This window comes from Momordica charantia (assembly GCF_013281855.1).
Source record: "Momordica charantia cultivar OHB3-1 chromosome 2 unlocalized genomic scaffold, Mcharantia_2.0 BLBB01000002.1, whole genome shotgun sequence".
NCBI lineage: Eukaryota > Viridiplantae > Streptophyta > Magnoliopsida > Cucurbitales > Cucurbitaceae > Momordica > Momordica charantia.
The window spans coordinates 3,786,593-3,814,306 of NW_028275160.1; the positions used below are offsets into that span (position 1 = coordinate 3,786,593).

Sequence of the window (27,714 nt, forward strand, 5' to 3'; positions counted from 1 at the left end):
TGATCTATACGTAAACCTGATTACTTAAAAAAGGCAAAAAGTGACCAAATTTTCTTAGTTGTTATTGATAAAATGACCCAATTCTTAAATTTTAAAATTGTTATTTTTATAGCATGTGAATTTCAATTATTTTAACTAATTTAGTAAATTAGCACAACTTATTATTAAAGTGGTACCGCTAGAAAAATATTAAAATTTTACTTTCGTACCATGTAGTTGATCTTGTAATATGGATTGTTGTACTAAGATAAATATTATAATATGGATTGCATAAATATCAAATTTCAATTCTTGTTTGTTAATTTATTTTAAAAATTAGAATGGCAATTGCAAATGTATATGTATGATATGGATGTATATGATGAAGATTAGAAATGACTGACTTATAAGATAGTTCATGATTATTTTAGTGCTCTTTCTTTGACTCTCTCTCATCTTTATAGATATAATATCAATCAAATAATAAAATTAAAATTAATTCCAACGAAATAAATAATAATCTTTGAAACATAAGAGAAATAAAAAAAATTGTATTTTATACTAAATTGTTGATACTCTCACATTAATTATTATTAGCTCAACTATATAGTATAAAGCTCAGAGTTCAATGAATTTTACAAATTGAGTAAGTGTACTAGTAGTTGTTGATGTTTACTTGATATTCAACTAAATAGAATTATGGTATTTCTCTCCTTAGATGCATCCAATTTAAGCCATCCTAGGATTGGAACTAGCAAAGCCAACTACTACTTCATCATCTAATTAACTCGATCGATTATAGGATCTTACATTTCTAACCACATGATATAATTTTTCTGCGTGATTTTGAGTAATGTCATCTGTCAATATCATTTTTTTTTCATTTATTAGCTTAAACTAATCTATTTATTCGATCGTATTAAGATCATAAATTCCTTTAAAATTAACTTTGTTTTTAAGTTTTAAGATTGTTAGTTATATCAATCCAACTCACATGGAATTTGCCCGAAAAAAGGCATGCCTTTCACTAAATGAAATAAGTCCTCCCCTCGTATATTCCATGCATTTTCCAGAACTCACTTTAACCTTCTCTGACCAAATAATAAGCCAACTCCCAACAGAACTTCCATATTTCTCGCCTCAATGACACATATCAAGGCGAATATTGCCATTGTTCAATCCTTAGTCGCCAAGTGCAAAATATGATAATAATCAGCTCCTTTTATTATTTATTTATAACAATTAATTATTAAATTAAACCTTATTTGGTAAGTCATACAAAAGTTACGCTTTATCATATTTATAAACCAAACTCCTAAAGCAACAATTTATTCCCTATACTTTAATGTGCAACGGTTTAGTCCCTATAATTTAAAACCTGGAATAATTTAATCTCTACCATGAAAAATCTTACTAAAATTAAGTGTCAAGTTTTATCATATAACAATTTAATTTTTCTAATTTGTAAACATATTTGGTCCCTCGTTGAACTATCAATCTATACATATAAGAAACTAAAAAGAAAATCACGATAAGAATTAGAATATTACAAAGTTTAAATTACAATGACTAAATCAAAGTTCAAACTAAATTGTTACTAATTTGAAAGTAGATGGACAAAATCAACACGATCTAAACTTTAATGACTAAATCGTTACCCGAAATTATTTTTTAACGTTTTTATAGTTATTTTTTAAAAAGGTTAGTGGATTATTTAAAGGATTGGAACAATATGACAAGTAAAAGTGGACAAACTTTTGCGGGTCCCATGTAGAAGGTTTTATGAGCGAAGCCTGTGAATCAGGGGCCGTCCTCCAAATTACGGAAGAAACGCCCCCTCCTCACAAGCTCTCCCCATCACTCCCACCGAACACAAACGCAAACGCAAACGCAAACGCAAACGCAAAAACCCATTAAAATTTAAATCCAATTTGTACACAAAAACTTATAAAATTCCATTGGTATATATATCCAAATCTAACACATGCCCTCATCCCATTTTGCCATGCCATCATTAAGTAGGCAGGCCGGAACCGAACCCTCCCCCCATTCCACCCATAAACTCGACACGTGGCAATCTCTCCGTAGAGAAATTGTCAACCCTCCCACCCAGCCAATAAAACCAACCCCCTTCATATTTACTAATCCAACCTTCTTGTAAATTCGCTCTCTCTATATATACCTCTTTCAAACCCAACTTACTCATATACCCATCAATACCCAAAAAAAACTTCTCTTTTTTCCTCTTCGATTAGCCAACCCAATGGACTGGACTAGAGGCCACGTCATCGGCCACGGCTCCTCCGCCGCCGTCTTCCTCGCCACCGCCTCTCCCTCCGGCGACGTCTTTGCCGTCAAGTCCGCCGAGATTTCCCAGTCGCAATCTCTACAGAGAGAGCAGCGGTTTCTTTCTTCTTTGGCCTCTCCGTATGTAGTCGCTTATAGGGGCTGTGAGGTCCGTAGAGAACGGAGTGGGCCCCTGTTGTTCAATCTTTTTCTGGAGTATTTGCCCAGCGGCTCGCTCGCCGACGCAATTCGCCGCCGTGGGGGCCGGCTCGACGAATCGGCGATCGGGATTTACGCGCGGCAGTTACTGCGGGCCCTACAGTACATTCACTCCAAAGGCTTGGTACATTGCGATGTTAAAGCCAGAAACGTTTTAATCGGTCGAGACGGTGGCGCTAAACTCGCGGATTTCGGGTGCGCCAGGTGGGCGGGCCAGGCGGCGCCAATTGGCGGCACGCCGCTGTTCATGGCGCCGGAGGTGGCGCGTGGTGAGCACCAAGGGCTCCCCTCCGACATATGGTCTCTTGGGTGTACGGTGATCGAAATGGCCACCGGCGGCTCGCCCTGGCCCGATTTAACCGACCCAATTTCCGCGCTGTACCGAATCGGCTACTCCGGCGAATCGCCGGAAATCCCATCTTTCCTATCCCATCGAGCAAAGGATTTTCTAGAAAAGTGCTTACGGAGGAACCCAAACGAGAGATTCACAGCCGCTCAACTTCTCGAACACCCATTTCTGGGAGAACTGAATTCAATTCCCACCCCAAAGCAAATCCAGAAAGTGCATTCAGATTCCCCAAGGAGTATTCTGGAACAGGGGATTTGGAGTTCAATTGAAGAAACTGAAACTGAAATTACAGAATCCAAATTGAAAATGAGAGACCCCAGTAGTTGGGCAGCAGAGCAGATCCGACGGCTGTCAGTGGCCTCAGGGGAGCCCAGATGGACGGAGGAGGAAGAGAATTGGATCACAATTCGAAGAGAAGACATTGAAAAAAGCGAAGAAGTGGGTGATGAAGGCGACATGATTGGTGGGTCAGATTCAGAAACGGGAGTTTGTAGTAATTATGGTTGGGGTGAGAAACAGAGACGTAGTGGCGGCAAAGAGTGGTTGGAAATGGAATTCAGATGTAAGAATGTTAGTTGTAGGATTACAAGGAATGATTTGGCAGACCATAGTTGTAGCAAAATTAGTCTTCTACATAATAATAATAATAATAATAATAATAATAATAATCATCTCTGTTTTCATTTTCATTTTCAAACACCCAAGTTTGTTCCTCTAATGCCAAGTATATTATGAGATTCAATTCAATACCTCTCTCTATTTTTATATTTATTGATTTCAGTTTAATAACTTGAACCTTTTTGTTGTTTCGTATTCAGTAATTAGGTGCTATGTATTGGGCGTATTTATTGTACAACAGTTGTCTTCGGAGCTGCTTGCTGTAAAGATGTGTAAGGGAAACGACTCCTTGCACTTATTACTCCCACATTCATGATCCATATTTTTGTTGTAGATATTAAGACCACTCCAATTTTATTTTCTTTTTTTCCGTTATTCAATGTCGAATCACAGTCGAGAGCACTTTTAAAACAGTCCTATGCTAATGACATTCCACATCTTAGACCAGCACAAGGCATGCCTAATCCTGTTGTTGGCTCAAACAAGTTTCGGCACCAAACCAAAACCAAAAAGAGCAACTCTGAAGAAACTTTGTGAGTGGAAGGGAGAGATGAGATTGAAAAGGACTAGTTTTTGTTGTGTGATTAGTTGAACAGAAAAAACCCAGACAGAATGATAAAAAAGGGTTGGAAGTTTTTGAAGAAGAGAGGAGGAAGAGGCAAAGTTGGAGAAGGGAGCTGAGTTTTGGTAAATGAGCGAATGGCCCAACTCCCATCCACCGTCGGTCGAATTAGTTTTTAGAGGCTATGCATTGCCATGTGTGAGTTGTGACCTTAATTACTACTCTTTGCCCAACATCCTATTTTGTCTCCTCTCTCTTTTCCTCTTTTTCTTTAATTTCCGTTTATAAATAATTCTTTCAACCTCGAGGTTGGCGTCCACGCATCTCCCCTCCCCCTCTCTTCCCTTTCGCTGCCTATTATTCTTTCTTCCCCAGCTCTACAGAATAAAATCAATCGAAGCTTCGACTTCAAAGAAGAAGATAATTAGTGTATTATTTGGTTAGCTATTCAAAATTTTGAACATAAAAATATGAGGGAGAGGGTTTTGTTTTGTCCTTTAAAATTGGGATTCAAAAGTTCAGTAAGACTTAAACGCACCGCATGCCAATGCCATAACCAAAATAAACTCAAACAATGAGCTGTGGACGTTGTTTCTGCACATTTGGATTTCCATTTACTTTAATTCAATTCAATTCAAGATTATGCTATGAGAGTGTCTACTAAGCATTCCATCGTACCTTCACTGGTCCAGATGCTTCCACGTGGACTTCGTTTGTTGGTTCTCTCTCTAAGTTCTAAAACTGCCCCAATTTTACCTACCACAATTTCATTTGGGGTTTCTCGCAAATATAGTAATTTTAAAAGTTTCGTGCAATTATAATTTAGAATATATATGTATTTTACAACGGCGTATAAATTCAAAGTCTCCATCTTTTAGTTGGATAGGACTATCTTAACGATCTAATCTCAAATTTATTCACATGGTTAACTTTTATCTTTATTATACTTCTTAAATGAATAGGTCTCACTTTTGGCCTTAATAAATAGCCTCTCCACATAAATTCCAAGCCATTGACAAACTTTTTCATTCTCTTTAAAACGGATATTAGTCATTCTTTTAGAGTATTTTGAATTACTTTTTTGAGTTGTATTTTAAAATAAAGTAGAATTTTCATACTTTTTAAAGAATATTAAATAATAATTAAGCATTTTTAAGTTAATTATTTTAATCATGTACTAAGCACATCGATATTTTTTATTAGCAAAAAACATTCTTTTATAAGTCCAAAAACATTTATTAAACCCACTCATAGCTTACGTTTAAAAGGTATCAATAATTCAAGATTAAATTGATTAATTGAGGGTTGGTAAATCTATTTAGAGACTACTAAAGAATTAATATAGTTAATTAAAATTGTAATAACACATCTTTTGTTATATTAAAAGTTTCTCTAACATTGGTAGGAGATAAAATTTCAGCTTAAAAGAGAAATTTACGTATTACTTTAAACATTTGTAAGAAATGTGTTTATAATATATGCACTAAATTTGGTTATTTGGAAGTAATACTTGGTGTACATATATCGAAGAATGTTATTTAGTAATTTAATGACGGTAAATTTTTAATTGCTTTTAAAATTTTCAGTTAAAGTTAAAATTTTTCTCTACTCCTATTTATATATTTTGTCTAAAAACGACAAATGAATTTCGTGAAAATAAATAATATAATATCCATTTTATACTATGATCCAAAACTTGACACGACAGGCACAACAATAGAGGAGTAAATATATATCAACATATATTTTGAAGAAGAAGAGGAGTAAATATTGACAAAAATAATAACAAACTAAAATTGAAATAAATGATAGAATTAAATGCTATATTTATTGAAATAATAGGATTAAATTATAAAGTTTCATCCATAAAATTTGAGTATTTTATCTAATAAATAATAAGTTCTTCAACTTAATTTGAATAAATCCAATAATTAAAACTTCACAAAAAATTTGAGTTCAACAATATGTACGAATAGGAATTCGTACATTTAGTTGAAGAAGATGTATAAATTAATCTATTAAGTTATATAAATTTGATCAACATTAATTACATACGGGATTACTCTATTCTAAGGAGCTACACATTTTGGAAATATTTGATCAACATTAATTACATACGGGATTACTCTATTCTAAGGAGCTACACATTTTGGAAATGCAATGGGAAATTAATGAGAAAATTATCATAATATTCAATAATGAGTTAATAATAAAAAAAAAAGGTAAAAATGAGGATATTGGGACCATGTCATAGGCTCGGAACTTAAAATTAACAGTCATTTGGGCTATACCACGAAAGTCAAATATCTGTCATTCTCATTATTTTTTCAATGTCAAAATAAATTAAATAAAAAAGGACCATCTTTTAGGCCAACCAGTAATTAATTGTGAAATGGGGAAGACATTTAATTAACTAACTCCCATTAACTTGAAGTTGGAACAACCATTTGCTATAATTTTTCTTTTTAGAAAAGAATTCACTTTTTATTAAATATGATCGCGCCAAATAATTTGAATTGAATTAAAAGAAGTCTATTGAACTATATATTATAAATAAATGTAAAACAAGCTTTGGGATAGAGACTAATTTTAGTTTCGGTGTTAATTAAGAATGATGATTAAGGGAAATAAAAAAAGATCACGCTATCAATATATAGAGAAGGAAATGCCAAGAAGTCATTGAGCCACAACTTTTCACATCTTAAGATTAGAAGAAAGATAATACTTCGATCAATAAAAGAGTTCTAAAGAAGAGATAACTGAACAATCAACTTTAAACAAATGATGGACTAACTAATCTAAAGAGTCATTCTCAACCCAAACCATCAGACACGAAATAGTTAACTTGAACACAACTCAACGTTTAAGATATCGATAATCGTTTTATAGGTCAAAAATTATGTCCACCCGGTAATTACAATACTATATTCTGATTGGAGAAGAGAATCCAAATATAAAATAGAGAAGAGATCGAGAAATAGTTAAAACAGTATGTCTTATTAAATAGCCTAGCTAGGAGCACCTTAGACAATTAAATTTGATAAATTGGGAGAAGGACATTGCATTAAATGTAACATGGTGTGATGTTTGTTCAAGCACGTAGGCTTCTCTATTGGAGATGGAGAAATAGGGAAGGCATTTCTTTTAGAGTCCCACTTCAATTTAGCCCCAAAAAGATTGAGCTCTATGGCATATTAATAATTGAGCTATTAACAAAAAGTCTAAAACTAAAGAATTAAAGCAACCCTATTGAGAGAGAGAAATCAATCTAACCCAACAAAATTTGACATTTTGTTTTAATTGCAACATATATCATGCAATCAAACACGTAAGAAAAACGAGCAAAATAACTGTTAGACCAAAGCATGCCCTACATCAATTATGTAAATAATGGTAAAAATAGTGGTAAAAATTTCATGGATAGAGGTAAGATGGACCTCTATTGATATGATTTTGTCTAAAAGTAAACTATGTAAACTTCGTGAAAATCACACTATTTTGGAGATATAACACTATAAAACTAACTTTGGAGTAATAAAAATTTTTAAATCTGAGGTTATAATTGTAATTTTTCTTCGAAATTATATTCGAGGGCCCTTGCATTCATTTAGAAAGGCGAGGTTATTTAATAGGTACTTTTGGCATTTGTTTTTGTTAGGTTTCAATATTGTAGCCTTAGGCTCACACATTTTTTATTTAATTATTTTTTAGTGATATAAAGTCAACCATCTAGAGTGGAGATTTGAACATTTATTACTTGATGAATTAACCAATAATACTATGCTAAATTTTAAATTTTTTTCCTTTTTTACTAGATTTGAACGGTCTAATGTTTTGTAGTTTTTTTGGCTGCATTTTAAGTAAATTATTGGTAGATTATTCCTAGATGTTTGATCTCAAAAAATAAACTAACTTTCCATTCGTTGAACTTTAAAAACTAAAATGGAGTGAAAATAATCTAGTTGGTATCTTATCATTTAATTTTTTTAATTTTCATATTAAATCACTAAATCACATGAGTCCAATAAATTTCGGAATATTCTTTTAATATTGTTTTTTTAATTATTTCCAAAAATATGTCGATCAAACTATTTTAAAAAATAATTAATACTTGAAAATAATTGGTCGTCTCTCGAATAGATGCCCTATAAATAGTTCACAGCAAAGAGATGACCTTGAGACGTAAGTACTTTATTAGTATCACGTCTGACTAATATATATATATATATATAATCCTAACATGGTTGTCTCTTTAAAAGACGACGTATACTTTTCTCAACCACTCCTTTTGTTGCTAGATCCTTACCCTTTAATTTGGATTTTTTGGGTTTTAAGTTTGATATATTTTTAAACCTTTCCCTTTTTTCCATTTTAGCCAATAAAATACTATATTGCACTTTGATTTCTTTTTAAACAATCTTTATCTAGAATAAAATAAAAAGGTTACTATTAAATTAGAAGTAACATTTATATAAATTAAAGAGTGGGTATTAATGCACTAATATGTTAAATCACCACTATATATATTTTAGGATAGAAGATAAATTACTTTGTATTTTTTTAGAAAAAGTTATTTTATTTTAGAATGGGAGATAAATTGTATTTAATAAGTAAGATTTAAAAAAAAAAAGGTGTGATATAGCATTTTATTGACTAAAAAGAGAAAAAAAGAATTAGGGAGACTCAAACTCAAAAACTCCAAATTAAATTAAAGGACAAGCTAGCTACTTCCACCATACAAGGTATATTAACTTCAAAAGGAATATATCGGCTCATGTTAAGTGGTGACCATAAGCTGCATAACTGCTCACCATCCAGTATGATTGTCTCTTCAAGAGATGACAGAAGAGGTGGCATGCTGCCGACTATTCAAGAACAATCACTATTTTGAAGCGTTATTTTAAAATAGTCTGGTGGATAGTATATTTTAAGAAATAGCAATAGTATAAAAAATCCAATAAATGTTTGTCTAATGAATTAATTTTTTAAAATACATTCTGATGACATCTAATCAGCTAGTGAACACCATTTTGGAAATAGTAAAAACATAGAATACAAATATATTTTCATTAAAATGCCTTATTTTTTTTAATTTCTAATTAATTTACATCACTAGCCAAGCCCAATCTACAGATACACTTCTGAGTTTTGGCCACAACTAAAAAGAATAGATCAGTAGGGAAAAATGATCTCACATGCAGCGAGACCAAAGCCAGCCACCATTACCATTCAATAAACTACGTTAAACGAAAATCCAAATTAATAATTATCAGTTTATGACATAAAACTAGTCGCATCTTAAATAACATTACATTCGGGTTAAATAAATATATGTTTTAATCTCTAACATTTTAGAGTTTTTTCCAAGATAGTTCATATGGTTTAAAAAGTTTTAATTTAGTATTTTCTCTCACGATTGGCAAATATTAAAATTAGATGTTGCTAAATATACATCGCCTGATCTTTAATAAATTAGAAAATTTTAGGAGAGAAAAAAGTTACAAAAACAACCTAAATTTCTGCCAATTTCTTAAAAATTTAACGTCTCTCACCTTTCTTCCCTCCTCTAAATTTTCAGAAGTGTATTAATGAGTATGTCATATAAATTTATCATTAACTCACTTTTAATATTTACCAACAATAAGAAGCTAAATTAAAAAAAAAAAATGTTAAAACATAAGAGAATAAATGTAAGATTAAAAATTACAACGGGATACTTACCTCCGATCATAGCAATCAAATTTGTAAATCAATTTTATAGAGAAAAAAAGTTGTCAGGCACATTGCTACCCTATCCAATAATTTAATTAAGGTGTTGATGAAAAACTATGGGAGCTTGTGCTATTAGACTAAAGATTCTAATTTTCTCTAAAAACTCAACCTACGTTCTTCTTGAGATAAATTTAAAAAGAATTTTTAAGATCACAACTTGTCAGTGAGGAATAAATTATCAATCAATCTAAAACTTAAACAGAGGTAAATTTAATTTAAATATTTGATAGGTAACCCAATCCTAAATAATCCCATAAAACATTGTTAGACAGTGGAAATTAAGTCTCAACTCCACCGTGCAAACTGCAATGACCAATTCAAAATTTCAGAAAGAATTTAAGTAATAAAATAACTAATAAAAATTCAAGCACTTACATTAAATTAAAACATTTTAAATTTAAAAAAAAAATGGATCCAACGTTAACAATAACGACTAAAACATATATTTAGTCGAAAATTTATTGACGTAGCTTCAACAGTTACATTCGGGGAACCAAAGCTTTGAGATTTGGACACGTGTGGGCCGGTCCATTAAGATCTTCTGTAATGCTTCACCGTAACATTGAACTGAATGACGGTGTAGCCATTGGGAATGTCCGTTACAACATTTCGAGCAATGGCGTAGCCTGTGGCGAACCGGAATTTTCCTGTCCCCGACACCACGCCCAGCTCTCTCACGCCTTCGAATTGTCGGCTTGTTCCTTGTATTTCGATGCTGCTCCCGTCGGCCAACGCCAGCGACAGCACGACCAGCAAGTTCTGGCCGTCCAGCCCCGTCACGGCGTATATCCCCCGAGCTCGCCCTAGCGCCGTCGAGTTCGGAGCCGGCCCGGCGGTGATCGGGTCGTCCGTCACGAAAATGGTCCCGAACTCTGTGAAATTCCACGGCTTTCCCGCGATTCCGGCGACTGTGGTGAATGTGGCGTTTGGGCCGTTGGCGAAGTCTTGAAAATACAAAATTAGATTGGTCTTTTTCAACTTGCTGGCGGCGGCGGAAGTGGAAATGACGGCGGTTGCGAGAATTAGTGCCAGGGAAAGCTTTGTTAGGAACTGTGGAGCCATTTGGGAAGGGGATTCAAATGGGCTTCTTCGTACCTTATTTTTTCCTTTTTCTTGATGTAGTGAGTGTGAGGGAGTTCATTTTATTGGGCTAAATATATTTTTTTCAATAGTGTTAGTTAATTAAAGTGTGGAATAAGTTTGTCTGATGAATAATATTTTGTAGCTAACTTACAAGAAAGATTCATTTGGCCTAGGTGGAGAATTAATATTGTGGGTTTGGGGATATGATAATGTTCTCTTTTCTCAATTTTAATTTCAGCAAAATATGGTTGTTAAAAATTTAAAGTATTGATAAAAATATCATCAACTTACCTTTTGAACGTATAGACGGTTTAATATTATATTAGTGTACGAGGCCACTCTATGCACTGTCATTTCTTCTCAATTAATATCTACACAATTACAAATTTACAACAACGCAACTTAAGTTTTTGGATTAATGGTGATTTAAGATATTAGTGCATTAGTCAAAATGAACATAGTTTAGCGGAATTACCTCCAACCATAATGTTGTTCCTCACCCCACTTGTTCTATTAAAAAAAACATATTAGTGCATTAATACCCACTCCTAATTATCATAATTATGGATTTTTTTTTTTTACAAAAGAGTACAACGTAGAAAGGGAGAATAGATTTTTCTTTCTTTAAAAGTACAAATAGTTATAAAACTTACAGTGGTTAGTAAGAAGATTCCAACCAACCTCATTTGTTTGTCTACTGTAGATAGAATATTAAATTTCACTCAATAATGTGACATTTTCTATTAACATTTTCATAATATCATAAAATATATCAACAAAATATCACTAATATAAACAAAATATTAATATTAATAACTTTTAACTTATTTAAAAAAGAGTGAAATACTCCTTTGTTATTCTAAATATTTGTTATGATCTTGTTTATTTTTATAATTTTTCTAGAAATATATTAATATTAAAATTTTATCAATATTTTCATCGATATTTCATAAAATTGAAGTATCGACATTTTCAATTGATGTGGATAAATATTGATTGTAGGGTGTTTATGCGATTGGAGGGAAAAATCAATTATGACATTTATTAAAAACAGTATAATTAAATTGATTTCTTTAACAAGCTAGCTAGCTGGTTTTCTACGACTGTGGTGAAGCCTCAAGGAATATAAAGGAAACTTGAAAGAAGCTATTGGGTCAAGAGAAGTTGAATTTTGAATGAAGGCTATAAGTTATAACCCAGAGGAATCTTGCTGCTCACAATTAACTAAATCTCTTGAATTCTTCAGTTGAGCCAATGAGGTTTTATTTAGTAAAAGAGAGGCAGCTTTTCTTTTACACTTGCTATTGGTTTGAGGTTTATAAATGCTCAGAGATCGTAAAAAATCTTTGTAATTAAATCCTAAGCAAAATTTGAAGGGTGGTTAATTAGAATTGACAAATTGCAAATTAGTTTGGTTTGGTTTGTGTGTTTAATAAATTTACCTAGTTGGTGGGACTGGCGAGTGGCAGCCAGTTGGACATGGGAAACATTAAGAAAGAACCTTCCATTTTTTTCTCCCCTCTCTCTCTTTTCTCTAGTGTTTACGGATCAAAGTTTAAACGTCTATAAAATTAATAACATTGTTCTTGCGTGAAAAATTAAACGTCCTAAGATGCATTAATAAGATGTTCCCAGGTGGATGTGTAACATGTAAAAGAGAGAAATCAAGCCTCAAGCTCAAATCTTTAATATTCAAAGTATTCTCAATACGAGTTATATCAATCACATGCGTACCTCAATATATGAGAGGCTATGCTATTCATACTATTGGTAGGTGGGATCTAAAAATTACGGTGCAAGTTCCGCCAGAGTAGATGCCGATTGGTAGAGGTTATCACTTCAAAGTACATTGGGATGACCTCGACCATTACTGATATTATGTTGAGGTTCAATCCTCCGATCTGTCCTTTCTTGCCAAGTGTAAAAGGTCACCTTGTGCTATCCCTAACAAACAATATTAACAAAATGCTAATGTGCGAGGACCCTAGGATCACAGTCCAAGATGATTTTTTTTATCACTCCACTACTCAAACTCAACTAAGATCTACTAAATAGGCATGTTGTGCAATGGTGTTAAAAAGTAAAGACAAAGTTCAAAGAATTGAAGTTTTTGAAACTTCAGAAACTAAATACGAATTTCGAGTATCCAATTATGGACGACTACCCTACAAAGTGGAAGTTTTGTGCTCAGGGTTTACCTTATTAGTACTACATAAAATGTATTGAGATCAACTGATTGAATGTTTGCTCTGCTGAATCGTGGACACTAAATCAAGCATACTTGAAATCTCCAAGCAAAGAGCACATGTCGATTATGTAGATTATTCGATGTCACGACCCTAGATAACGGTCTAACTTTTCAAGAGCAACAACGTCGAACTGCTGAATGAATAGCCTTTATGAGATCTTATTTGCAGTGTGGAAAAAAGATTATGCCATGGAGCTTACAAGAAGCGAAATGGACCATATCATATACAATTTAGTTACATTTAAAAGACAGTACAAATAGCCATGGAAAGTAGTCTAGATGGATTAAGCTCCCACTTTTAATAATATACTAAATTTGCAAAATAACATCTTTCCATCAATTCCCCTGCTTAAAATTCAATTCATAGAGTACGGACCCAACAAACCAGAGGCCCTCTGATGAAGCCAAGCGTAAATGCACCATTTTCTTAAACCTCCGACATGATGCAGAAAAGATCACAACCGCCTCTTTTTCAGTCAGATTATGAAGAGCCATGTTCGATCGACTCCAGCTGATTTCGAAGATTCTGATTGTCCTCCAGCAATCGATCATACTCGAGCAGGTACTCCTCAGATTGCTTTCTTAGGGCCTCTGTTCCAGCTTCAGCATCATTTGCTTCTTTTGTTTTTGCCTCAACTTCAGATTCCAGTTTGGTTATTCTATTCCTCAAGGTAGTTACCTCTTCTCCCAGGCCTTTAAGCTTCTCTGCACTTGCATCCTCTGACGCTCGAATTTGCTTCTTTGCGATCTCCATGGTCTTCCTGAGCATCCGAAGCTCACGGATGTAATGATGTAGTCTATCAATCATCAGCGCAAGGAACAGCAAAAACCCTGCCAGGAGATAAAATGTTGTTTTCAACATGAGTACTCAACAAAAAAATGGGGAAAAACTGCTAAATTGCAAGCAAATGGAAGTACAAAACAAAATCATTATTTAGAACACAAGAAAAAGATTGTACAGCTTATAGAACACATCCTATTCGAGTAAGGTCGTGACAAAACAAGATCTTTCATCAGCCAGAAGTTTGCAGTCCTTGGGAGAAATTGTAAAATCTAGTTTATCAAACAAAGAAAATAAGATAAGAACAGAAAACTTAGGCTTCAAAATTCAAACCCCCATCTATTGTCATCAACTATTCAGAATAATATTATTTTCACATGCTCCTACGAGTTATGCCGAAATGCTTTCGAAGAAATTTCCTTCAAAATGATATTCCACCACATTTCCAAACACACCGTCAATACAGGTACACGATGTACAAGCTGAATTCCACCATAAGTAAGCACCAAATCCATTCGCATTTATGAGGCATTTCTACCATTATTGATTAGGAAAATACATTTACATATGTATTTATAAGCAATCTAGAAGCGAGCGAGCCAAATTGTAGATTTGATAGTTTGATCTTGTCATATGAAGAAGCCCACATAAAGTGAAGTTTAATTTTAGTAAAAGGAGTAATGTCAAATCACAACCATTGAATCGAACTATAACCCACTGCTTTCTTCAAATTTTAGAGTAAACATGAAAAAAGTAAGTCCAGTTTTGTCGAATCCAACTAGCTCAGATGCTTGTAAAGCCAGTAATTCCGCAACTAATCAACCCTCGAATCATAAAATAAGCATAAGCAACACATTCGCCTTAAAATTGACAGAAAAAGGTAGCGCTCCCGTTGATAACCCCAGCCAGAGAGCGAGAGGGAGATGCAAAAACAAATTAAAAGATAAAAAGGAAGTCGAGAGAGGTTAATTACCCATGAGAGAAGCTTCGAGCAAGTGACTGGACATAAGGACCTGATCCGTGGGATTAACCTCGCCAGCCTCGATCATACGGTTCTGGATCTTAACCATGCTATAGACGCTAGAGAGAAGGACGACGAAGACGGTTCCAGCGATGGTCTGAACGACGATTGGACCTTTTCCGCGCTTAACACGATCCAAACTCAAAATCACGAGCTTCCTCAGAGGCGTCCTGAAGAGAAGGGTCAAAATCAGAGCCATTTCGGCTGCGATTACTGTGAACAGAAGTTGAATCATCCTCTTCCTCGATGCGACTCAGAAGCCTTCGGCGGAAGAAACCTAATTCGAGTCTCCAACAATTACAAATACCCTAAAACCAACTACACTCCTCTTACCGTACCACGTTTTTCTCGACAAACCATAAACTTTTTCTTTTGAGAAATTTCCTTCAATGTCACAAAATTAATGTGAAAAATCCCACAATTTTCTTTTAAATATAGGGGTTTGTAATTTTAACCTTTTTTTAAGTATATTTTTACAACATATTTAAATATAATGAAAGTTTAGTTCAACTAATTAAGATATATATCTTTGACTAGAAATTTAAATTCTTACCACATCTAGAGGTGGGGATTCGAACTCAGAAACTCTGGTCGGATATAAATTAGTTACTTAACATTTAAGTTAGACTCTGATTAAATTATGCTATTTTAAAAAATTTTAAACTTTATGCTATATTTAAAAATACATATTCTTTTTATGTTATTTATATAATTATCTCAATTTTTTTTTTTTATCAAATTACAAATTTAGTTGTTTTGTTTTATTTCGTCTTCCAAAATTATAATTATATTTTGAACTTTTCAATAAATTTACTGGAGTTATAAATAATTACTTAAAACTTATGTGTTTTGAATTATTTTTTTTTCTTTTTTTGAAAACTTGTTTTAAAAGCATTTCATAAACATTACTAAATGTATTGTATGAAATAGCATAGCATGAAATGGACATTTCTCAAGCGCGCAATAGCCAATAGTGTAGCAAGAAAAAAATACTCCTGTGCAAAAAAACAAAATAATAAGAAATACTTAAATATTAATTAAATATGAAAATTCTTTAGAAAATTAAAAATATTTTTTGTTTTCAAATAAAGAACACTGTTTTGATTTAGTTCAAAAAATGTACAAGGGAATATTGAAATATCCGACCTCTCGTGTTTGCTCTTAGTATCCTAATTTAACCTTTTTTTTTTTAATTTATTCAACTAGAGGATATTTAGAAGAAAAATATTTAGGTATTCCTAAGTGAGAGCTTATGATATGAAATAATAACTATTTTAATTATCAAATATTTATCGAAAAATTACAGCTCGTTATTTTAAAAATTTTGTATTTATTTTTTTATTTTTCTCTTATAAATAAGTAAAACTAAAAAATAAAATTCGCACGGTTGCTCTCTCCTTTCTAAATTATATATTAAAAATTAAAAAAAGAAAGAAGAAAAACACTCTCCTTCCACTCATTTGATCCTACTTGCTCCACAGGTTGTTTGAATTTTTACATGAAGTTTAGGATTAAACGAGTTTGGTGTTGCTGAGATCCAAGAAGTCTGGAATTTCTGTTTTGGAAAGTTTCGATTTGCTAAAATTTACAACAATGCTGAAATTGTACCTGTTCGTTAAATGATCTATTCGTTTCTTTCGGTTGTTCCATCTGGTTTTTTGTGGCAGCAACATAGAAACAAACTAACTGATCTAATATTAAATAAAACATCTGGAAGTGAATGAATCATAATGAAATAAGAAAGTTTAGGTGATAATAAAATTTCAATAGTATCTCTGTTATATGAATATACAGACTTTGGAATATACAGCTTCTACCCTTTTAATTCTTTTTCCTTTCTTGGACCTTAGTCCTGTAATCAAAATGGGACTTGCCCCTCAAAAACCATATGATCAGAAGAAGTATTACATGATTCAAAATTTAAGAATTAGATGGAGAATATGTGCATATGTATGTACAAGAACATAACCTTAGGTTTGTCCTCTTGCGGGTATTAGTTTTGATGATCTTAGCTTTTGGTCAGAGAAACAGAAACCTCATGTCCTCCAACGTTAATTTTCCCAAGGCCTCATCAGACCCACCTACAGTTCTGTAAAGAGAGAGCCAGTAAATCATTTTTGCAACATCCAATGGCTTCTCACAGTGTGGATAAACTATGGTACACTACATATTAAACCTATTCTAACATACCCTTCAAATACCAGTTCTTTCCTCTCTTGCAGCTTCAAAATCCGCTCCTCGATAGAGTTTTCAATTACGAATCTGGTAATTCTGTTAATGCCAACATATATTAGTCCTGTCTTAAAAGAATAAGAAGCAATTCTTTTTCCGGCAACAGAGGAAAATGCTAAATTTTTATCAAAATGCAATACCTTATAGGTTTATATTGCCCAATTCGATGGATTCTGTCTTGAGCTTGTCGTTCCACAGCTGGATTCCACCAAGGGTCCATGATAAAGACCTGAAAGTGAATGAAATTATATTTACACTTATTATATAACTGCACTGTACCTGTATAAAACATAATTGAGGGTGTTTGCATATTTAATACCGTAACCAATCGAAGAAATTCCTTACATGCGATGCGACGGTAAGATTGAGAGCAACCCCTCCAGCTTTCAAGCTCATTAGAAAAATTTTGCAATCTGAATCGTCAACAAACCTCTTGATGACATCAGCTCTTTGAGCCAAGGACATGCTTCCTATTAACTGAACACAAGCAATGCCAGACTGCAAAGAGTTCGTTGCACAACATACAATCACTTATTTTATGAGAAATCAGAAGACTCTAAATTTGGACTTCTACATACCTTTGTTAGGGAATAGTTTATGAGATCTAAAAATGACGTGAATTGGCTAAAAACAATTCCTTTGGCAGATCCATCTCGTTCAAGCATGAGTCTAATTTCTTCTCTCTGAAGCAGGGAGGAAAGGAAAAAAAAATGAAAAAAGAGGTCAAGTTTATCAAATCCACTTTAGTAACAGATAAAGAGCATCCATAATATTTGCTCCATTTGGGAGATAAAAAATCATAGTGCAAATTCTCATGTATAATAGAGAGTTTAGCAGGCTTATCCACGCAAAATGTTACAAAAAAATAAAATAAAACAACATAACCTAGAGGCCAACATGACGTTTTCTTCATTCACATCCAAAGATTAAACAAATATGGGGGAGTCAGAATAAAACGTACCAAAGCTTCTATTTTTGTACTCGTCTGAAAATTCTGCAGCTGTATTCTGTTCAGTATGCTTGAAGATTTAAAACCCTTAACTCTGGTTTTAACGGGTTGATCCCCAGCAGCCAGAGTTTTGCTAAAGTCAACAGTGAGCATCTTTGAGCAAGAAGGACACGAAACACGCTTTGAAAAATCATCGGTAGAATCAATTATGCACGCCTTACAAAATGTATGCTCGCACGAGGTAACCTGATAGAATAAGGGAAAAGGTTAGAAAAGATTGTGCATGCTGAAAAAATTGTTTCAAGTTGAGGAAGTAAATTACTGGGTCATTTCCACTTCAACTAAAGAGGTAGGTAATTAAGTGAAAAAGGCAGTAAACTACTTCAAAGATGTGCATTCATAAATGAACTAAAGCAATAGTCATGATATTAGATTATAACATATTCATTAATCATCATTTCCTCCTGTGATGATATTTCTGTTAAATGATAGCACATCGATATTAATTTTTAGAGAGTTCATCTCAACACCTTAGTTATTTCAAGTATAATTGAGGTATTTATTCTAACTAATTTGCTTTTAAAAAATGAACTAACATCAGTCATTCCAGCTACAAGTTCAGTTTAGGTGTGTTTGGGAGTGACTTTTCCATCATCAAAATCACTTCTTTCCCTTTTCATGGATCATATTTGGCAAATTAAAAAATCAATTTTAGGAAAATTTAAAGTCATTTTAAATTGATTTTTAAGGTATCGCTTAGATGATTGATTTTAATCATACTTAAATCTATTTTTTCAAAATCACCCATTTTACCATCACTCCTAAACACATCCTTAGTAAATATTGATCATTCAAATACAAGATGTTCATTTTCAGCAGCATTCTCACAAAATTTCACTGCCATGACAAACAGCGTAACAGGAGAATTCCCCAAAGGATTCTTGTCAAAAGAGAAAAAAAAAAGCTCACCACGGGATTTTCTGCTGGTTCATGACAAATTCCACATACTTGTTCATTATTATTGTCAGTAGAGCTTCCACAATTTATGGCGGAAGTTTTAGAGTACACCACAAGATATGGATGATTGACTGCCTGTAAAATTTGGATAAAATGGAGTAAATAAATATCATTAGCAGATCAGCTATTGGATACATTTAGAGCGTGTAGCATAAAAGGCTAAAATCACTAGAACAAAATTAATAAATGAATACAAACTCCTTAAATATCCATTATAATAAATACAGAGGAACTGAAAGGCAAAAAATATCAAATGATAAGTTAAGCATCTGACAGATACATCTTTTGAATCTTTCATTTCCATCAAAAGCAACCTTTTTAATAAAGAAGTTTTAGTTAGTTTGGGGTGAACATGGTAAAACACATCTACTTAAATTAGGAATGAAATAAATCTTAATTGAGTTTTGTTAGGATTGACATCTCCATTATATGATATTGTCTACATTCGAATCTCAGCTGGCATGATTTTATTTTTTGACTTGATTCTACTTAAAAATACTCTCAGCAGCAAAGATGTTGTCCTTATTTAGATACCAAAATCTTTTCCACTTCTAACTGATGTAGGACTCTATTCGTATCCCCAACAAATTTCATCAATAAAATTCACTTAAATTGGTTCTGGCCGGACAATAGACATTCTCCAGCCTAATTTACATACTAACCTACAAAGTCTTTTATTTTTTCCAGCAATCAACCATGCAAAATCTAATGCTTAAAGCAAATAGGCAAACAAAAATCAACTAGAACTGAAGTTATCATTAAGAACTTTATCTAAGCATCAGGAGTACTACAAAAGTAAGCATGGCCTAAAAAATAAACAAATTTCAGAATCTAAAAGTCATAAAGCAAAGTATAGTATCACAATAAGTTTACCTCAAACCTTAACATATAAAGACAATATTTCGAGTCAGGATCATCTAAGCAGTGCTATTCACATTACCGAGCATGGCAAGTTTACTTGATACTTTCCTTTAAAGGCTAATGATCGACATAAATTTCAAAATCTATACCAGAAGACACAGACCTGTCTCAAGCGAATCAAAAGGTCAAATATGTGTGCATAATTATTTGTTGCCGTTCCAGCTGCCACGAAACTACAAAGAAAAAGAAACATCAAGCAATATTGCAAGACATCTATTTTATAGAAGGAAATAAACATCTTCATTGTTTGCAATTTCACAATGGCTGACAGGCTGAGTATTGGTAAAATACATAATCTTTTGAAAAATGAGATTGGAAAGAACTTCTATACTACAAAAACAATCAAGTTGCAGATCTGACCAAAAACATTCTTTGACATTCATTAAGTTGGAAAATGGCATCTCAAAAGTACCAATAGCTACTATTTCATGTCAAATCCTTGTGTAAGTGCGCACTCAATAAGTTTAACAAATCTGTGCTCGGTAAAACTGATTTTAAGTTATAACTTGATGAATAACCTACATTTTTAGTGATGCATTCAGTTAGGAAAATAAATATTAAAAAGAAGTTAAAAGTAGTACAATAACACTACCGAATACTAAGTGTCTTGAACTTACAAAAGGTCTCAGCTTCAACATTAAAATTTTAAACTAAGCGAAAGATAGAGTGGTGGCTGAAACTTGGACAATGGTCTCAACTACAAAAAGTAATCATTTTCTGTACTCTTGCCTATAAATTTAAATTCCAAATTATTCTCCACTATTTAATTACTTTCATCACATGCAGCTGCCAACATATCCAGTGAAGAGATTTCTATCTAGGTATGGTTCAAAGATACTTCAACAAACAGGCTCAAAAAGCAAAGCAAAAGATAATAGATGGTCACTTACGTATTAAATTTTGCTAGACTGTCATTATACAACGACTCATAAAAGTCTTCTTCTTGAATGTCTAGGGAATCCCGCCTAATTGAAACCTACAGGAAGATCGACAGGAACTAAAATTAGTTTCTCCATCAATTACTAAAACTAAAAAACTTAACCATATGCACGACCACTTACAATACTAGGAGGAAGAGCAAGATCAGCAGCTCTACCCTTTTTGGTGCGCCGGAGAACAATGCTACTTAAAATTTTGTGTTTCAGCAATATCATACCTCTTTTTAAATCTTGGCCAGTCCCACCAATATTTTGAATCCGTTGGGTAATGTACTTCCAGACCATAATAATTAAAAGAAAAACATAGTCTATTAGTGTTACATAGATAAACGTAAATATAAATGCTATAAGTTATAGAACTTACTTTGTTCCACCAGCAAAAATGTCTCACGCGTTTATGAGGGCAATTAGAGCAGTCAAGAGAACTGTAGTTGCCCATGAACGTCATACGTCACATGAATTTTATATACAACAACTAATGAGTCCACGAGTAATAAAAAGCTTATAAAATGTTAAAATTAAAATTTACTACGTAAAGGCAGAACAATCTTTAATCCAAACTAGTACCTATAGTCAAGTGTTCTACAATCACAGTCCTTACAAAAGTAGAACGAATAAGGGACAATTTGCAAAAAGCGAACCTGAGAGTACCAAAAAATACAGGTTAAATTGAGAAAGATTATTTTTCTTGTTGTAGACAATATTATAAACAAAACAAAACTTACAAGAGAGTAAAGCTCTCCTATGCGATTTTGAATAGGTGTGCCACTTAAAGCCCATCTATATGAAGAAGAAATCGCAAAAACAGCTTTTGCAGTATTGGACAGTCTATCTTTTATAAAATGTGCCTACATATTTATACAAAATTTGTTATATTTCACAACAGCAAACATCCATTAAAATACTAATAGAAATAATAATTAATGCAAAAGGTCAAACAATATAATTATTTTCTCAGGACAGATGAAACAAACAAAAGAACATTTTTAAGGGGTGGGGGAGATAAATAGATTAAGCAACTTATATATTGGTTTACTTTTCCCTTATTATTACCCACTATAGAATTTGTTCCCATAGAAAATTACTTCTGGATGTCAAAGATGTGGTAAACATGTAGCAAAAATATGAGAATAATAATTGGATGGAATTTTCAATAGTTGTAGCAAAATATATGTACACTCAAAGGGAGAAGAAAGGGGCAAAATAGATACAGATGGTTTGAGGAAACAGTGAGAGATCATCATAGCTAAAGTTAGATGGTGTATTGGAAGGCATAGCAATAGAATAGCAGTTGCCCATTACCTATGCATTCTATTTTCTACTTCACTATCTAAATTAACAATTTAAATTCCATCATTTTAAAAGGAGTGATACAATTCGCAAATATGAAACCAATTTTAAGGCAACAATAAAACCAGAGTACTTTCCCCTTTTCATTTATAATTAAAAAAAATGAAAACAATTGTAATATTCCCAAACACACACACAAGAGGAAAACAAAAACTAGACTAAACTGAACAAAAATAAAAATAGATAGTTTTAGAATCTCACCTCATCCAAAATAATGCGATCCCATTTCACAGAATGCAATATTGATTTCCCACAAGGTTTCTTATCATTCTCATTCTGCCCCACTGTCTGTTCAAAAGTAATTTTCCGGCTGTCACTCCGGTGATCACTATTGATTTTGTCTTTAGTAGATTCTTCCTGTATCGATATTTGTGGTTGAATTGGCTTTTTCTTTTGTTGCTTAGCTTGCTTCTCTGTCTTTAAAGAAAGAGGACCACATGTGTACATCAAGTGAAACTTCAGTTTCTTCTGATAAAATTGTTTATTACAGTAAGGGCACCTGTCCTTGGGAGGCATCAGATATTTCCTGTAATCAGCCTCAACGACAGAGTATGTTGTAATAACAAAATCATATTCTGAGAAAGTTTCAAGACTCTGTACTCGTTTTGGACCATGATACACCAGTACCTTGCAACTTCCCTTTGATGTGAAACGATCAATCTCACTTACCCACTGGCTAACAGCAACCACAGGACATATTACAAGAGTTGTTTTGATCTCAGGCAAGTCCTTGGAAGAACTCGGATGTGATGAGGGTCTCATTTGTCCATTAGATGTAGAGAATTCACGTTTGGCAAGTACCAAGGCAATTGCTTGGATGGTTTTTCCCATTCCCATTTCATCTGCAAGTATCCCACCTTTATTTGAAGAATCTTCCTGCTTCAAAGCCCAAGCCAACCACTCTTTCTGGTATCGTAGAAGGGGCATTGTGAGTGCAGAAGGTGTTTCAACAACTTCCATCAATAATTCATTTTGATTATCCAAATCAAAATCTTTTTCAATATTTTCATCAATCCATTTCTCATATTCTTCCGCCCATATATTCCACAAAAGGGTAGGCACCTCCTTTTTAAGAGGTTTACTCTGTTTGTTTCCTCTAAATTTCTTCTTTGCTGAAGGCTCACTAAAGTCCGCAGAACTCGAGGAAAGATCTGCCCAGTTAAAATGTCAAACTTGTGGTTTAGGTTCCAAAACCATTTCCGAGTATATTCTTCATTCATAATGATATTAAAAGTCAGGTAAATAAGTAACAGTTTAACACCAAAGGAAGGCATTGCAGGCGCAACTATTGTGAAGGAAAGTAGATCGTTGAAGAGATTATTCGATGGAAAGGTTCAGGTTCACTTAATTTACCAAACATGCACATACTCCAAGAAACGAGAGAGATAAAACTTATAAAAAAGTTTTAACACCAGAACTGATCCAACTTCGAACTTGGTTTCTTACCGGAACTACTGTAACCAAAATACATAAAATGTGAAACTATGATACCTTCACTACCACTCTCAGAAACAAAAGATGACTCGTCGATATCATCAAAGGCATCACTGTCGTCTTTGCTGTCTTCTTTTTCTGCTCCCAAATGTAATCACGTAGTTAGTTCACAGTGTGTCAATCTTTCCAAGAAAAGGGGCAAAAAGAACACACAATGCATTTATTTCCAGTTGGGGATATTCATATCATCTCAACAAATGTTTTTCAAAAAACACCACGAATGCAATCTCAAATCCAATCATGCCGCAATCATGTTACAGTCAGGTCAATGCTTTATTGCACATTAGGTTTTCAAGAAACAGAATTCTCTAGCAGTGCACAGCATGCGACACATAAAGAAAGCGCAAAATCGGAGCCGTACCTTCGGTGACAATGTTGGAGGTCGTTTTACGAGGACGAAGCTTCATCGGTACAACGGAAGGCTGCGATTTTCTCCTCTTTCTCTCCTCCTCCTCAGTGAATAGCGAACGCTTGAGCAGCGGGAAGAAGAAGAAGTAGAAGTAGAAGTGACAGGAACCCACAGTGAAAACTGAGAAGCGAGGGGCAGCGGAAGCAACTACTGAAGCGAAGATATGGACAGGGGATAGCGATATGTTGAAGACAAGTTCAATGAGGAATTAGGATCGGCGGGAAAGGGAGTGGTGGTAAGGTAATTACTGTGGTAGCGCGGGCGCGAAATTCCACGTTATGAGTTAGAGGTGGGCACGAAACGCTGCGTTTCACGTTCATTCCCAGAAGACGGCTAAAACTTCCCCAAGAAGCTACCGTCGTAATTTCCTTATTTCGGCCCTTCGTTGTTTTTATATTTAATATTTATACTTTCAATAAAAATAATTGTTTCGCTGACTCATTTCAAAAGGAAAAAGAAAAATCATTTGTTTTACGTCAGATATTTTATATTTTATATTTGAATCAATTATTTGTTGTTGATTTATTTTAGAGCTCGTCTCCCTGTCGTTTAAAATTTTAATATTGACAAATCACATTATACCCTTCAGACTTAGAAATCTAAACAAATTCAAGCATAAGTTAACCATCACTCAAAATTTATAATTTTCATCTCCATAATATAATAATTATTAATGAAAAACTACAATAATGAAAAGATGTAATAAATGGTAACCGAATTTAACTCAAGAGTAATTGACACACCTTTCTAATCAATAAGCCATGAGTTCGAATCGGAGAATCTTCGATTTAACCAAATCCAATCTTCTCATGCAATTTCTTTGAATTTTCGTTTCATCTCTATAATTGTATTTTAATGCAGTACAATAATTAATTAAAACATGTAATAAAGTTCTGAATTAAATAGAGAATATGGTTTCCTTTCCTAATCCAAATCACTTTTATTTCATCTAATTACCTTATACCTAAGGCCGAAAGCAACTCTCACAAATAATCAGCAAGAACAGAAGTTTTACTGAAATTCATACAATGCAACGAAAACAGGAGTACATAATCACTTATAAAAACAAAACAAAAAAACGATGACATTGAAGTTTCAAGAGGGGGAACTCTTCAAATCCCAAGCACAGCAAAATGTTCTATCTGCTATGCTGTTCAATCACATTCCTGCAAAAGGAGAAACAACAGCCGACCAGATCGGACCAGGCGACCGTGAATGGTGGCTGCCACCGAAGTCGCTCTCTCCACGTCATCGCCCCGACAAGGCCAGGTTTGCAAATAGCTTTTATCCTAGAGGAGCATAAATCTGAAAGCAGGTGAATGGCTACGAGAAATGGTGCAAATATCTACAAATTTTCCGAGCTCTTCTATCTCAGCAGTCAGAATCTAAAGAAATGCTGGTTGTCCTAAACAGATAATTAATAATTGGCATCATTCTTGATACCATTTTTATCAAAGGAAGAATTGTTCATGCCGACTACTCTACCTGCAGTTGAGCATCCAATAACAGTCATTAGCCCAATGTACAAGCAATTATTTAGAGTAAATTTAATTATTTACTTCTGTTTTGATTTCAGAACTTCGATTCTTCTGTTCTAATCCTCAGATTCTGTACAGAAATTCATTTTAAACCTTTGCTCTTAAAATTCCGTTGGTGTGCTTGACAGAAATCTTACGTGAATAAAACAGAAACAAGAAAGCAAGAACCATCAGACCAGAACCAAATGATAAGACTTGAATGAAATCATCTGGGTACAGAATTTGATGCTGTAATTAACCAAGTAATTTCCAAGCAGCAAAAAGAAGTGTAAAAAAAGGAAGAAAAAAAAAAAAACAAACATGTTGAACGGAGAAAGAACAGGCAAATATCAGAGATCATCCCAACAAACCTCTGAGTCCAGAGTCCACAAAGGTTTGAAACTGAAGATATTATTTATAGTGGACAAGTGGTGGAACTTGTATAAAGTAACTAGTGGGGCAATTGCGTCAAAGGGATATTCATGATCATATGCTTTTAATTTGCCCTAAAAAAACAGAGTATTATATGTATTTTTATAGGAAGGTCAGACTCAATGAAAGCCAACTATTTTGTTTGGAAGTCTACAGAGAAAGCTAAATGTCCTTGGATGATCCCCAACTTCAAACCCTGGATGCAAACCCTCGTGATCTGCTTAAATTCGAAGCTAAAAACTGGATGCAAGCAGTACTGCGGGGATTTCAGCATTCAAATAAAAAGAAATGGAATAACTATCAGTAAGATTATGAAATAGATGACTTGCATTTTCAGATTCGTGGACAGTAAACAATGAAGTAAAGAGAAGATGAAAGTAGAAGTACCCCATTCACATTGTGCAGAGGCCAGCGGCAGCTGCGATCGGAAATGGTTACTGATTTTGCGATCTGAGCAGGCGAATTCTGTTCTGTGGAGGGCTTAAATAAAGAGTAGAGAGGGAGTGGGGTTCGGAGGTTCAGTGAACCTGGTCGCGGCTTGGGTACGGCCGCAATAGCGTAGTTCCAAAGGGAATGTTGTTGGGTTGGTTCACGTGGCGGTGTTGAGCTGTAGTGCTTTGCTTTGGCACTTGTTCCTTAATTAGAGATCGCAACATGGATGGACATTAAAATTTGGGTTAAATAAAATTATAATTCTCTTGTGATTTTTTAAGTTTGTATATTTTTAGTCGGGCCAAATATATGATTTAATGGTCAGTGGTCAGTTGAAGTAGATAAAGGTATATATTACCATTTCAAATATCATGATTCCTACGTCTATAATTATTGACTCAATATATAGTGTGATTCAATAAAAAGATAATTGAAAAAAAAATTAATATGTATTATGAAGATTATCCAAATTAGATGTATTAGCGGTAAAATAGAAAGATGTAACATAACCTCATGTGTCAATTCCTCTCCATACACCTCTCAATAATTCTCATCTGATGTATCTTTCTCAATATCTGATGTATCTTTTTTCTTGTCCAATTGTACAATTGCAATCCATGACTTATTTGACAGTGAATTGTGGTAGAAAATAAATGCTAAACTTTTAATCTCGTATTTTCTCGTTGTTCGTGACTCGTGGTACCTCATTTTGTTCTATAATTTTACAACAATATGTTAAATAATAAAATAAAAATTTTAAAATAATGGAGACTAAGGTTTGTTTTTCTTCAACATAATTGAGTATTAAAATTGATCTATTAAGAAGATCGATAACTTTTTAATTAATTGTTTTGCAATTTATTATTTCTTTTTTATTTATATTATTGATAATTTATTTTATTTTACATGAATATATCTTCACTTATTTTTAGATTTTTTAGGGATGCAAAATGTAAGTTTTTTTATTTCACAAATCACATCATAACTTTTAAACTTGAAATCTAAACTAATTCAACTAATTAAAATGGCATAACTCAACCATTCGAATTTCCATTCCATCTCCATAATTGTATTTTAAAAAGTACAATAATTAATTAAAACATAT

General features: G+C 33.4%; 4 protein-coding genes and 1 long non-coding RNA gene across 6 annotated transcripts; 1 reads left to right on the forward strand and 4 right to left on the reverse strand.

Moving 5' to 3' along the window:
* The first annotated feature begins 2,143 nt into the window (after positions 1–2,143).
* Positions 2,144–4,942, forward strand: LOC111011060 (mitogen-activated protein kinase kinase kinase 18). Of its 2 annotated transcripts, XM_022284674.2 has the most exons (3): positions 2,144–3,395; positions 3,652–3,723; positions 3,845–4,942. In XM_022284674.2, the coding sequence occupies exons 1-3, from the start codon at positions 2,243–2,245 to the stop codon at positions 3,874–3,876; spliced, it is 1,257 nt and encodes a 418-aa protein (XP_022140366.2). In that variant the 5' UTR covers positions 2,144–2,242; the 3' UTR covers positions 3,877–4,942. The 2 variants fall into 2 exon arrangements, with proteins under 2 accessions (XP_022140366.2, XP_087976628.1); XM_088120502.1 differs by having other exon boundaries at positions 3,652–4,942.
* A 5,263-nt stretch (positions 4,943–10,205) lies between these two features.
* LOC111011283 (pterocarpan synthase 1) lies at positions 10,206–10,918 on the reverse strand. The gene has a single exon (XM_022284989.1). The coding sequence runs from the start codon at positions 10,845–10,847 to the stop codon at positions 10,317–10,319; it is 531 nt and encodes a 176-aa protein (XP_022140681.1). The 5' UTR covers positions 10,848–10,918; the 3' UTR covers positions 10,206–10,316.
* Positions 10,919–13,312: 2,394 nt separating this feature from the next.
* Positions 13,313–15,262, reverse strand: LOC111011325 (B-cell receptor-associated 31-like protein). Its single transcript, XM_022285043.2, has 2 exons — positions 14,871–15,262; positions 13,313–13,947 (listed from the first exon to the last, which is right to left on the reverse strand). The coding sequence occupies exons 1-2, from the start codon at positions 15,151–15,153 to the stop codon at positions 13,598–13,600; spliced, it is 633 nt and encodes a 210-aa protein (XP_022140735.1). The 5' UTR covers positions 15,154–15,262; the 3' UTR covers positions 13,313–13,597.
* A 1,373-nt stretch (positions 15,263–16,635) lies between these two features.
* On the reverse strand, positions 16,636–24,518 carry LOC111011036 (Helicase protein with RING/U-box domain-containing protein). The gene is made up of 16 exons (XM_022284648.2): positions 24,181–24,518; positions 23,817–23,897; positions 22,527–23,476; positions 21,701–21,823; positions 21,543–21,616; positions 21,340–21,400; positions 21,099–21,248; positions 20,928–21,013; positions 20,141–20,210; positions 19,069–19,191; positions 18,112–18,345; positions 17,729–17,833; positions 17,496–17,648; positions 17,291–17,379; positions 17,109–17,189; positions 16,636–17,007 (listed from the first exon to the last, which is right to left on the reverse strand). Exons 1-16 carry the CDS (start codon positions 24,224–24,226, stop codon positions 16,938–16,940), a joined length of 2,496 nt encoding a protein of 831 aa, XP_022140340.1. The 5' UTR covers positions 24,227–24,518; the 3' UTR covers positions 16,636–16,937.
* A 700-nt stretch (positions 24,519–25,218) lies between these two features.
* On the reverse strand, positions 25,219–27,379 carry LOC111011038 (uncharacterized). Its single transcript, XR_002601402.2, has 2 exons — positions 26,565–27,379; positions 25,219–25,713 (listed from the first exon to the last, which is right to left on the reverse strand). It is a non-coding gene; the product is annotated as an uncharacterized LOC111011038 (long non-coding RNA).
* Between the last annotated feature and the right edge of the window lie 335 nt (positions 27,380–27,714).